We start from the raw sequence: 13,262 nt of genomic DNA, 5'->3' as shown, positions 1-13,262 counted from the left end.
AAATAAATACAAAGATGTTATTTTTAATGGAAAAAGTTATTTAAGTGCAACAACAAATTTTTGAGGGTTGAAATAAATGCTACACAAATAGATAAAATAGTGAAAAACTTACCATCTATACAAAAAAACTTGTTGCAAGGAAAAAAACTCATAACGTATCATTTCTTGTCGTCAGCCATGACACCCGGGCGAATAAGAGGAGTGCGTTCACATTTTGACAGGTTAGTAAAAGCCGCTCGGGTAACGTGGTGTCATGGTCAGTCGCGTGCTTGAGACCGCCAAATTCGAATTATGTTGCCTATGTCATTTTGTACATATATGTCATTTTGTACATATTTCCCCTACATAAACAATGTACCAGTACTGTACATATTCATGCAGTATTGAAAAGATCACTAATATTTATCCAGTTGCAAGGAAAAACATTGATCTCATTGAATTACTTGTTGAGTTTTGTGAAATGTTTGAATGAAAGTACATTTGTTAGAGACGTAAGTGCAGTTGAACAGAGATATTTTTGTACACCAAAAAATATCCACAAATCTTGAAAAACTAAAATAATTGTTCTTAGTCATCAAAATTTTTCTTAATATCAGCTACATCATATATTGAAATAGCACAGGATTCTTCCTGTGCTATCTGACTACTAATAAGGAGACAGTCAGATGTTTCTGTTTCTGTTTGAATGAAACTTGGTGAGCATGTAGCCCTAAACACAAACAGTTTCTTGTCCAAGTAATAGGACCCACTTCTCAAGCATTTCCAGAAAAACAGGTCTCTGAAAATTGAGTGTTTAGGTTATAAGTTCTACCTATCCTAGGAATAGCAATAGCAAAGTTGATAAAATTCTAGATGCTGGAACTACATGATATAGATTTGATCCTTTGTGACTTTAGTTTTTTTTTTAATGTATAACGTAGTTATTAATATTTTATTATTTTACTGCATCATTAGTTTTACTATTACTATTACTATTCCTGATGTTTGAAGCTTATAAAACAAGAAATTAAAAACTATGACATCATTTCCTGTTTAGCAAAAATGTGCCTCCATAGATTTAACTCTTTTACATTGTTAAATAAGACTTTTATTTCTGTGTGTTTATTTTTCACATATTTTACATACTATGTCCTCACAAGCAAATAAAGCTTTTGAGGACATAGTATACTGCACATGGGTGAAAAGACAAGTGATATGAAAATAGGGTAGCATTTTATTTGTTTTTAATTGTTAATATTATGGACAATGTCCTCATGTGCTCATGTTTGTTACATTTCAAATGTCACAATACCACCATATCTGAAAATAAATATGAAGAAAATTTTATTTAATAGCATAAAAGTTAAATCTACAGAGGCTTGTTTTCGGTAAACAGAAAATGACATCACAATTCTTAATCTCTTGTTTTATAAGTTTTAAATGTGAGGATTAATAATAGTAGTAATAATGCTAATGATGTGGGAAAATAAAATAATAATGTTACACATTAAAAAAAAAACTAAATTAAAATGCCGAAGGTTTGAACCTATATTGTCTAGCTGCAGTGCCTAGCATCTTATTCACTTGACTTTGCTGCTCTCGGATGTGACACTTCCAGACATAAACTAAATACTAAATTTTTAGAGGCCCACTTATTGGAAATGCTTGAAAAATGGGCCCTATTTTTTAGATGAGGTGAGCATGTAGCCTTAAACACAAACAGCATTTGTGTTTAAGGCTACATGCTCACCAAGTTTCATTCAAATTGAGGACTTAAACATCTAGTCCTCTCTTTGTGAGTGACAGTTTAACATGGTACCCTTTCTTTCCAGATGCCAAACTGATAAGACTACCAGGGTAAGATTGCAGATGTGGATGACGTTGTTGGATTCTTAACAGAGCTTTAGAGCATGCCCATAGGAGAAAAAAGTTAAAAGAACCATACCTCTAACCATGAGATATATCCTCAAAATTAGCGTAAAGCCTACTTCCAGGTGTTATAGGGAGTCATGCTGCATGCTCCATTAAGCCCTATTGTGTTTAATAATCAGTACAGCACAGTGATTGGACACTCTAACAATATTTATTGGTAAAAAATAAAGAAAAGTCTGACACCTGATCCTTTGCAAGATATTTGCTTTCAAATGTAGAACTCAACAGTGGCAGTTGTCATCTTGCTTGCAGATGTCATGCTTGCAAGCAAATTATGTTATAGGCACAGTGATCAGTGCCTATAGCAAATAATAAATGTATTAACTTCTACTAACTGAAAACAGTTTTTCTTGTGTACCAGTACTGCTGCCTATTCTCCATGCTCTGTGCTTTCAAGACTCACTATTGCTCACCTTGACTGATGCTTCAAATGTAATTATGTGCTTTGGTGCTTGCTATTGCTTGCTCCTCAGTGTCCAGCAAGTCCCCACATCCCTCTAAAACTATATAACATCAAATACTTCACGAACAGTCAAGTCAGTTACTCGAAGCCAGCATAGTCACATGGGATAAATAGTTAAACACAATAGTCTTAGCAGAGTGCATGGCACAACTCGTGATTGTGTGCAGCTGATTTTGAGGGCTATATATCATAAACAGTCACATTTAGAGGTATGGTTCCTTTGATTTTTTTTCCTATGGGCATGCTCTACAGCTTTGTTAAGGTCTTAACAGTGTCATTCACATCTGCATCTGCATTAATTAGTAAGTAAAACTGATGGCAATAAATAATTTGAAGTGGCAAAAGAAATTTAAACCTGGAAAAATGTGGTGATATTTTTGAATTTTCCAAAGCAACTCCTGCTGATTGTTCATTGAAATAGAATAAAGAGTATAAGTTTGATAATCATAACAGGCAGTTTGGCTAATACAGTAAACTCTCATTAATTTGAACTCGTATCATTCGAATTTCCTCTTAATTCGAACTGGGTGCTAGTCCCCATCTGATTCCTATTTAAATCAGTGTAAATGTCTCTTGGTAATTAGAACTCAGTTGTGCCACCTCCTGTTTATTTTGAACAGGAGCACATGTAAGTAGATTGACATCATCATCCCATTTTTTGACATTTTAAGATTGAATTTAAATTAATTTATTAATTTTAAAAAGTTAAATTTAAAAATAAATTAATAAACGAAAATTAAATCAATTAAAATTTAAAAACATATCAAAGGGCAACTGTAAACCATTATAATCGTGCATCAACTGATTTCAAATCAGTTGATGCACGATTATAATGGTTTACAGTTGCCCTTTGATGCTTTCTCATCATGACTTCTAATGTAATAGGGTTACTTTACTTTTCTTAGGACTTTTAGAGCTACTGAACTTTTGTTTTAGTATTTCTCATTGAGTAAACATTATTCCGTTTGCTGTGTGACGTTAAAAATTTTTTTGTTTTTGTTCTGTAGCATCCAGAAATGATCTCTTTTTAATTCAGACTGTTTAAGGCATCTCTCTAAGTTTGAATTAATGAGAGTCTATTGTATTTGTTAAGTACAGTAATTTTCAAAATTAAGATAACAAACATTTTTAAATTTGAAATGTATGTGTTTTCATTAAGTTATATATATTGACAAAAAAAATTTATAGTAATACAAAGCTATTAATACAGGTTTATTAATATTTAAATTTATACAGAATAAATAAAATAAATGGGTGAATTTTCAGTGGTTCATCTATGTAATTTAAAATTTGATAGATTCTTTGCCCATTAAATTTAAAAATTAGTGATTATAAGTTATATGTAAACATTAAAAATAAAATTAATAGCTTTATTATATTATTTAAAATTTTGTAAAATCAATTTTTTTTTGTTTAGGTGAATAAGATAAGTAACAATCAAGATAATAAAGCAAATAATGCACCTCCTCCAACACAACTGACCAAAATAAAGTTTACTGGTCCTCCTCATATCAAGCGAGATAAAAGGCAAAATTCATCAAGATTTAATGTTAGCAAAAATAGAGAATTACAAAAACTTCCTCTTATTAAAGGTAAGAGAATATTTTTAGATTCTATAATAATCAATGTGTATAATCTGTATACTGTTAAAAGTCCGAGATTGTTTGGTTGGCTATAATTAAATACAGAAGAAAATATGCAAAATACTGCTACATTTTTAAGAATTCTCTACCCCAAATGAAAATAGAAACAAAATATAACAAGTTCTGTTAAATTTGGGCAACAGATTATTGTGTTATTGCCATGTTTTCTGCCGACAATGTCACTTTTTAAAATTGCTGATTACTGTCTTATAATTGGGATGCAATTTGAAAAAATTGTAGACCTATAAATTTCCATTTAATATATCTCAAAAACTGGGTTTGTATAAATATATCACTCATAAAGCCAACACCAGCACCTATCAAGAAAAAAGGAAAGACAAAAACATTTGTAAATTTTTCCTTTTTTCTTGATAGGTGCTGGTGTTGGTTTTATGAGTGATATATCCATAAATTTCCACTGTTGTCTGTGTGTTCTTTCTTAATCTTGAGAGCAGTGTTAGATAGATGAAAGTCAAGACCAGATGTGGAAAGCTTAGGGGCAGGAGGTTCTGATTAACTACATACAAACTTCCGGTCTAGACTGGAAGTCATGTGAATTCAATTCAAAAATTTTTCCCTGAATAGTGTTACATAGATGACTAGCATGACTCTATTGCTAACAGGAAAGTATGATGTATGAGACAAGAGGGACTAATTTGAGATGTAGAACATATATTTTAAATTAAATAAATTAAGAATATGATTAAAAATTGCAGCCCAACATTGTGACAATGTCACAATAAATAATTGCTTATTATATGTAAACTGTCCAGTAGGTTAATTTTGGTGCAATACTGAACTTAACTTGCATTCTCTATAAACTTCCAAATACTAGGCAACCCAATGGGTCATGGATAGTGTAGTAGGTAACTATAAATTTGGTTATAACTTAGATAGATAATGTGAATTTTAATTATTTAAAATTTATTATTTATTTATATCAAATAGAATGGCTATCTGTTTGACTTCTACATACTTCTAAACCCTTATGCATCCATATTCTACTGACCTTCCTTGGAAAAAATATAGAAATGAAATGTCAATTGCATTTGAATAGAACAAAAATTTTTAAAACATTCTAGAATAAATATTTCAAATGTTGATAGTCGGATCTTTGAAGATACAAATAAATGAAAATTTAAAAAAATAAAAAAAACAAATAATAATAATGGAGGGTAACACTTGTGCTCTAATGTGCATGCTATGAGTTCATATAGTGTCANAACAAGGATGACAAACAATTAATGTTTACTTTGGCAATCTAAAAGCTTCCTAAAACATAGGAATTAGAAAATTAGAAAAATAATTAGAAAAATAACAATAATAATAATTAAAATTGTTGCTTATTCAAATAAACGATTTCATTCAAAAAGAGAAATCCAGGATATTTTCCTAAATTTAAAAATTCTGCTTGGATGCTAAATCAAAGCACTAAAAAAATACAACTTGGAGAAAGTAAAGATGACATTTAGTACTGTCATAAAGTATAAAAAAAATTAGATAAATTTTTATTTTTACAAAATAATTTTTTCAAAAATTCAAAATAGTTATATAAATTATAAGTTGTTTACATATAATATTAACTATATGTAGTTATATAAATGAAGAGAATAAATTTCAGAATTTTTTTGTTAAAAGTATTCAAGGGGCAAGTTAAATAGAAATTGAATGTTCTTATATTATTTTGAATTTTGCTACTTTTTATTGTGGTTTTGAAAATTGTTGAAAACATCCTTATAATTTGACTCATTTTAATTCATACTTTCATTTTTGTGATTAATCAATATCAGTAAGCAGACTTGTGATATTTTGATAATGCTGGGTCAGAAATTTAGGCATGATCATTTAGCTAGTCTGACTTTTATAAACCAATTCTGTTGTAGCTTTTGAGCTTTGAGTATAATAAAGTATTTTGAAATTTACAACGAAAACTGTCAAAATTAATTTGTTGAATGTCTTGAATGGATATTTTATCACTTTGCTTATTTGATAAATTCTTTACTTAATGAGGGCATATCTATCAAACTGAAGTATAAAATTTCTGCTATATCATTTATAATGGTATTTTAACAGATTAATAATATATTATAGGTTGTGTTTCTGTAATATTTTATATGTATGTAGTATACATATATATTTAGCAGAATTAATGATCAATTTGCTGGTCATAGATCAAAGATCCTTTGTTTTCTCAATGCTGACAATTACCTGTATGTCATAAGGTTTACATAACTTTTGTAATCAAGAGATGAATATTTGATATACTCTAAACTTTGTTTTCTTGTTAATAAGACAAACTGATTATTTTTTATGACACCCAGTTTCTATTAATATATCTCCAGTAAAATCATCCACAACTTATGTTAATTATGCATTTCCGAGATATTTCGAATAGGTTATATTGCTTTCATCGTAGAACTGCGTAAAATGAATAATTTTATTCAGCAACGAGAGCAGATAACGCATTAATGTATTCGAAAGCATGTTACAAATAACGCTGAGATCATGCAACCTGGCATAAAGAATCACGGACTAAACTTTGTGTATCAGTCGGAATGTTTTCTAGTCGCCGTGTTATTCAGTGTCCAGAAGCAGCATACTTATATTCAAAGTGCGTAAGAAATAAGAAAATTAATATTTCTCAACACCGGTGTACTGTTTTTTTGAATAAAGAGCTGGGAGACGAGTTTCAAAGTCTCGAAGGTTGTAGCTAATTGTAGCTTTTTATGCGAGTTTGAATAGTCAAAATTGAAATAATTTTCGTCTGTTAGATGCCGTACCTGCCGAAAGGGAGGATTTATTCATTCAGAAGATTCGACAGTGTTGTGTTTTGTTCGACTTTGTCATTGACCCATTGAGCGATCTAAAATGGAAGGAAGTGAAGAGGGCGGCGCTACACGAAATGGTGGAATACGTCACCACACAGAGGGGGGTCATTACGGAAGCTATTTATCCGGAAATAGTTTACATGGTAAGTTGTTTTTTTTATTCAGTTTACTTCCGGTTTACTCGAGACCGGTTTGAATGATTATTTTAGTGATTACGATGTAAGTAAACAATGTATCGAATCTTGTGACGTAATTAAAATGGGGTAAAAATAATTAAACAGCTTAACTCATTGTTATAATATTAACTAGAGAGTAGAATAATAATTTAAGATATATAAAATGGCCATTTGATCAGTTATATTTGGATAAACGAAGGTGTATTAAAAATATATTATGTATATAATATACAAAAATTTTCTTACAAAATTGCTGTTAAAATAATTTTAGATACACTCACATAGTAGTTTTAATCCGTTGAAAAGGGCGTATTTGTTTTAACCTTACCGTAGAAAATTACAACGAGAATTATATATAAAAAGTAAATTTTATAATATGAATGTAGCATATTCAACAATAAGTATAATAAATAAAAAATTAAAATTTAATATATTAAAATAATTGAATCGTTAATTAATTACGAGCATAATTATATTCGCACTAATTTAAAATATTTTCAAAAAGAAGTTATTCGTTACATCTGTAGAAAACAAGAGAAGTTGTAATAAAAATTTGATTCAAAGAACATTTGTAAACCGGAGATTGCTTCAACAAAACCGAATTGTTTCCTCCTCTCTGTGAACATCTAACAATTTGGGAATTCCAATCTTTCGTATAAGTGCTTTTTGGTAGTCGTATTAAGATTTGTATTTGTTGAGACGAGGTATTATGGCACGATAGTTAAACAAAAATAAAATTATTATGAAAATTTTTTTATCAGGGACCATTCAAATATTACGTCAGTAATTTATGGGGGAAGAGGATTCGTTTGTATCTGACGATGTGGTATGCGTATTTGATGACGTAAGATTTCAGCTGTCATTTATTTTTCGCCCCAGTCATCACAAAATTTATTGGGTGATTGCAATATTATTTCAAAATTTCTTTTAAGTTATATATCACGTGTGCTTCATATTCCGACAATAATTTATATTTTTTGTGTCATGATCTAGAAACTAAATTTTCCGAAAAATTCACTATTATTATACGATTTATTATAATTTAACTTTAAATATTTAATAAATAATTGTATCAATAGTTTCTTAAATTTATTTATGGTTTAATATGGATGGAACATCAGTTGGGTGCTTAGTAGATGGTAAAACGGTAAAACATTAATCCTGGATAGAGAGAGATCCTTCATTCCAAAGTGCTTTTAAGAAACACGCTGTCCATAAAACATCGTGTGGAATGATTTGAAGAAAGCTGTTCCATACCTGGAGGCCAAAGCACTGTGTAAAATTCAAGAATTGGAAGTCCTGATTGCTATGTATTAGCAAATAGTTTTAACTTCTGGCCCAATGACAATTAGGGACGGAATGCCTTGATTTCATCATGACTGGTGGTGATGGGGAGGGGCCATTCAGTAGCCAAGTAGATTCAACCACTGAATACTACTAGTTGGGCGAGAATTCGCACCTGACCAACGTGACGTTTTCCGGATTTTATTACGTGTCTAATAGTTTTCTACAGAAAGTGCTCCCTGGAAGAATTCCCCTTGGCAGATCTCCCGTATGTCGCTTTATCGCTTCCTATCAAACTACCGAAATCGATGGAGGAAGGAAAATCAAAAGTGATATAATACTCGAACTGTTCGTTTTAATTAATGAGCGCTCTGGGTTTAGCAGACATGATTATGGAATGGGGATCAACATTCTTCATTTAATGTAAAAAAAAATCTCATAGGTCTTGATTTTTCTCGGCAGTTGGAGAACGTCAAAGCGTGTAATCTGTAAGAGCATTTTTACGTTCGTATGACTTAGGTCAGTGTTCCGCACATACCGGCGACTTTCCGGTTTTTACACAGAAATTTGGTACAAATCGAACTTATTTTAAGTATATTTAGTTCACGTTATTCAATATCTAGCGTAGCATGAGGGGTATCAAGATTGTCAACTAGTTTGTGCTCCAAGTAGCCAATGTTTTAACCGAATCCAGTCCAACCCTCGACAGGGTTGCTACAGGGTACATGTAAGAAATTTCGTTTTCATGATTTCATGGCGTTTGCGGTCTTAGGTGGGACTATGCAGACGCGATTGTAGTTGCGAGTTATTGTATAGTTCTCGCAAAGAAAACCATGCACAAGCGAGAAATCTCGCTGGCAAGAGAGAATTTCTGGCTCTCGCATATATCTGACAGGATTTGATATTTATCGCGACTAGCTTCTCACTGAATACTGCGCATGCGCTTTAGCACGAGTAGATGATGGTTTCTCATCTACTGTATATATAAAAATATATATATTTTTTTCAGATTATAGATATACGTAAAGTCCGTTTTATTATCAAATTATAATAAAGTTCTTTATCCTTTCGCTGTTTCCAGAGGAGAGGAACACCGTATTTTCGTTTTCTTTTGTGTGTTCATTATAAAGTAATCCTAATAACAAAAGTTTTTTTTGGCTAGTAGTAAGCATCGTAGTCGAACCATTTTGATATTTACGTCCATACAGTGCAGTAATTCATGCTTCCCTGTGACGAGTTCGACGGAAGCGCGTGACGTCATCATCTCCACATCATTTTCTCCCGTTCGCTCACGTCGGTGTAGTCGCGCTTTACTTAACGAGAGCGAGAAACATCGCCACATATTCTCGCTCGCTCGCACATCGCTTGGCAAATTCACTCGCGTCTGAAAAGTCGTACCCATAACGGGGGGGGGCGATTTCTTCGCACGTGTTATCCCCCCGTTATGGGTACGACTTTGAGGCTTATTTATTTAACAAATTTTTAAATTGTATTTAAACTTATTATTATTATTTGTGTAACGTTAGTAGAAAGTTAAAAATAATTTGTTTTTAGTTTTCTGTAAACATTTTCCGAACTCTGCCACCTTCTTCTAATCCAAACGGTGCAGAATTTGATCCTGAAGAAGATGAACCAACTTTAGAAGCTGCATGGCCCCATCTTCAGGTAAAAAATTGCTAATTTCATTGTCTTAAAATTGGTGAGTTCCTTAATTAATTACAAATGAATAAAAATTACAGCTAGTATACGAACTTTTCCTTCGTTTTTTGGAGTCTCCAGATTTTCAGCCCAATGTAGCTAAACGTAGCATTGATCAGAAATTTGTATTACAGGTAAAACATTTTTTTCTTCCTTCTTTCTATGGTAAATTATTAATTTTGATGTGTTTTTTTTTGGTTTGAACGAAATTAAGACTTTTAGAATGGTGCAATGGCTATTTTTGAGTCAAGTTGCAACTTTATGACATAAAACACATCATAAGGTTGTCAAGTGACTCATCAGTGAACCACTCGCATGAAAGTAAACATAATATGTCTTTGATTTTGCATTTTATGTCAATTTTTTGCTTCACATCAACATATATAAATCATTTCTTTATTTTATTGCGTCTACTGAACGAAATTGTAAGTGGCATAGGAATGGAAAGAGGGTCAGAATGATGTGAGTGTTTTCATTCTGGGTGGCGCAGAAGTGGGCATAACATTGTTTTAGAAGGGCAGGTGTTATCTGCACATTTTATAGAGAACTTGCATGAATGTCATCTTTTGACCAAATCGTCATCACACTGCCTCCTGCTCCATGTTTGTGCCATGCTATTCATTGAGGTGTATATATTGTAATTTGGCTTAGGTCTGAACATTTTTCACATTTAGAAGTTGACAAAACATGCATTTTACTTTCCTGGCTCTGTTATATATATCAGAGGGAAACTGGGAACATTTTTACATTTATTTGAACCTTTTGTTTGAATGTCAACAAGCTGACAGTAATGTGTATGTGTGTTGAGTTTTTGATGTGATGTTTATATTAGATGGAGCTGGCTAGGATTAAAAAAAAAAATACTTGCATATATACGGTAACTTTTTTCATTTTTTTGTAAACATAGATTGCCTTGTCATAAGTGAAGAACTCAACGTATAAAATGTGCTCGTATTGAATACATAAATTTGTAATTACAACAGAAATTTGCACTTTTCGATATAATAAATTTCATAAAAATTTAGGCAATCTCCCCCATTTTTGATGCTTGCTCATTAGGAGTAAAATAAAAAATTTTTAAAAATGCATTAAAATATTAATATTTTTATAATGATGTAATAAAAAAATATATGTATAATTTAGTAAAAAAACCACAAAGATCTATATTTTTTCTTTCTACAATTTAGTATATATGTATATATATATATATACATATACTATAATAAGATGATGATTATTACCAGTTTGTTTAGTCAATTGCTGATTTATTTTGCCAGTGATACCCCACATGGTGAAATTTGCACTACGTAACAGAAACCCTACATTTATATGAAATGTTGTTATACTTAAATTTTTGTTATTAATTTATTTTGAAATTTAAAATAGTTATGTTATGTCATCAATCTTAAAATTAGAATTGACGATAGATTTTTTTTTTTTTGTTTTTTTACTGACTAGGATTTGGAGCAAGAATAAAGTTAAATGAGCAATGAAACTGTTTTAGTGTTTCGGCAGTTTATTTTCTATTTATGATTCAATAATTTGTAGTAAAACATCACCAGAAATTTTTGGTATGATTGTATGATATGTACTGGTACCTCAGTACTCAAACTTAATTAATTTGTTTTTGAAGGATGCTTGAGCGCTAATCTCTTTGGGTACCGAATGAATATTTCCCATAAGGAATTATGTAAATTAGATTAAATTTGAACCCCAAAAATTACACTTATAAAAGCATTTTAACTACGATTTAACACAAATTTAATGAGAAGTTTACAAGCATGCCTTGCATAAATCATTAAAAAAACCTAAACACATAAATAGATTAAATAAATATAAATTTATTTTTATTTTACCTGTAACCAGTGCCAGATTAACCCACTTTGGGGCCCTAGACATTTTCTTATTGCCAGGCCCCCTCCCTCTCCCACAAGAAATAGAGCACATAAAAAATATAAAACAACAAATAAAACAAAATTAAATAATGTGAAAAATTAAAACAAATCTTAAATTTTTATTAATAAAAATATTTAATATACAACAACAAATTTTAGTTTTTCAAAATAGACAGTTTGACTGGGCCTTTCTAAAAACTGGGCCCCAGACATTTGTCTCATTTGTCTATGCGATGATCTGGTCCTGCATGTAACTTTGGACAGTTGATGGCATATTTTGAAGGTGGTGAGGAAGAGAGAGATTATTGTTTGGAAGATTTACACATTTCTTTTTTTTCGGCTGTAAATACTTGTATGCAATATTTTTGATTGAAATTAGATATTTTTTAAAACTTAAAATAGACGGATACATATTGAGTAATATGCAGTTGTGTAATAAAATTTGAATTGATGAAGAATCTGAAGAAAAATAAATTTTTAGTAATTGCTTCTGTAGATTTATCTTGTTTCAGGTAATAAAGTTAAGACAGTAATGAAACTTTTTTAATGATATTCTTCTGGTGGTTTATTTTTGCTTAAAATTTTTTGAGGGATCATCTGCCAAAGTTTTATAAGCATTTTCTGCATACAGTTATAATGAAAAGTTATTATTTGCATTTTTCATTTAATGTTTTTATATTTAGCTTTTAGAACTGTTTGACAGTGAAGATCCAAGAGAAAGAGATTTTCTGAAGACTACTTTACACAGGATATATGGGAAATTTCTTGGACTTAGAGCATATATTAGAAAACAAATAAATAATATATTCTATAGGTAAGCAAAAATAATATATTATTCACTCTGTGTTTTTAGGTTTCTGATAACTTATCTTAATTTAACAAAATATATAAAATATTTTGAACAACACATTAATTTAACATTCCAGAAACTATATTATTTTTATATTTTATTATTAACCAGACATTTAAGTTGAATATTTAAAATTGTTTTATTATTGCATTTTGAAATAGTTTGTTTGAATTTGTTGTAATCAGAAGAAGCCTTACATACGAGGGCTGTTCGGAAAGGTCGCAGCCTCACATAGAAAAACAAACAAAATAATGTTAAAACTTTTTTTATTTTTCAATGTAATCTCCTCTGTTAGCAATGCACTTATTCCAGCGATGTTCTAGCTTTTTTATGCCATCACAATAGGTCGATTTGTCAAGGTGTGCAAAATACTCGTTCACTTCAGAGATGACTTCGTCATTTGAGTGGAATCTCTTTCCAGCCAAGAATTTTTTTAGGTTTGGAAAAAGGTGGAAGTCACTGGGGGCCAAATCAGGTGAGTACGGTGGATGTGGAACTAATTGGAAGCGAAGTT

General features: G+C 30.8%; 1 protein-coding gene across 1 annotated transcript in view; it reads left to right on the top strand.

Annotated features, from left to right (window-relative positions):
• Nucleotides 1–3,794: 3,794 nt before the first annotated feature.
• LOC111616205 (serine/threonine-protein phosphatase 2A 56 kDa regulatory subunit gamma isoform-like) overlaps nt 3,795–13,262 on the top strand; it is a 32,207-nt gene continuing 22,739 nt past the window's right edge. Inside the window, exons 1-5 of the mRNA XM_023357634.1 lie at nt 3,795–3,966; nt 6,789–6,988; nt 9,860–9,970; nt 10,045–10,137; nt 12,582–12,712. Of these exons, the coding sequence (XP_023213402.1) occupies nt 6,920–6,988; nt 9,860–9,970; nt 10,045–10,137; nt 12,582–12,712 (404 nt within the window). The 5' untranslated portion in view covers nt 3,795–3,966; nt 6,789–6,919. The remainder of the gene's footprint in view (nt 3,967–6,788; nt 6,989–9,859; nt 9,971–10,044; nt 10,138–12,581; nt 12,713–13,262) is intronic.

This window comes from Centruroides sculpturatus, unplaced genomic scaffold (genome assembly GCF_000671375.1).
Source record: "Centruroides sculpturatus isolate CEXI.00-Female unplaced genomic scaffold, Cexi_2.0 scaffold1757, whole genome shotgun sequence".
NCBI classification, from domain to species: Eukaryota; Metazoa; Arthropoda; class Arachnida; order Scorpiones; family Buthidae; genus Centruroides; species Centruroides sculpturatus.
This window is presented reverse-complemented; position numbering and strand designations above follow the sequence as displayed.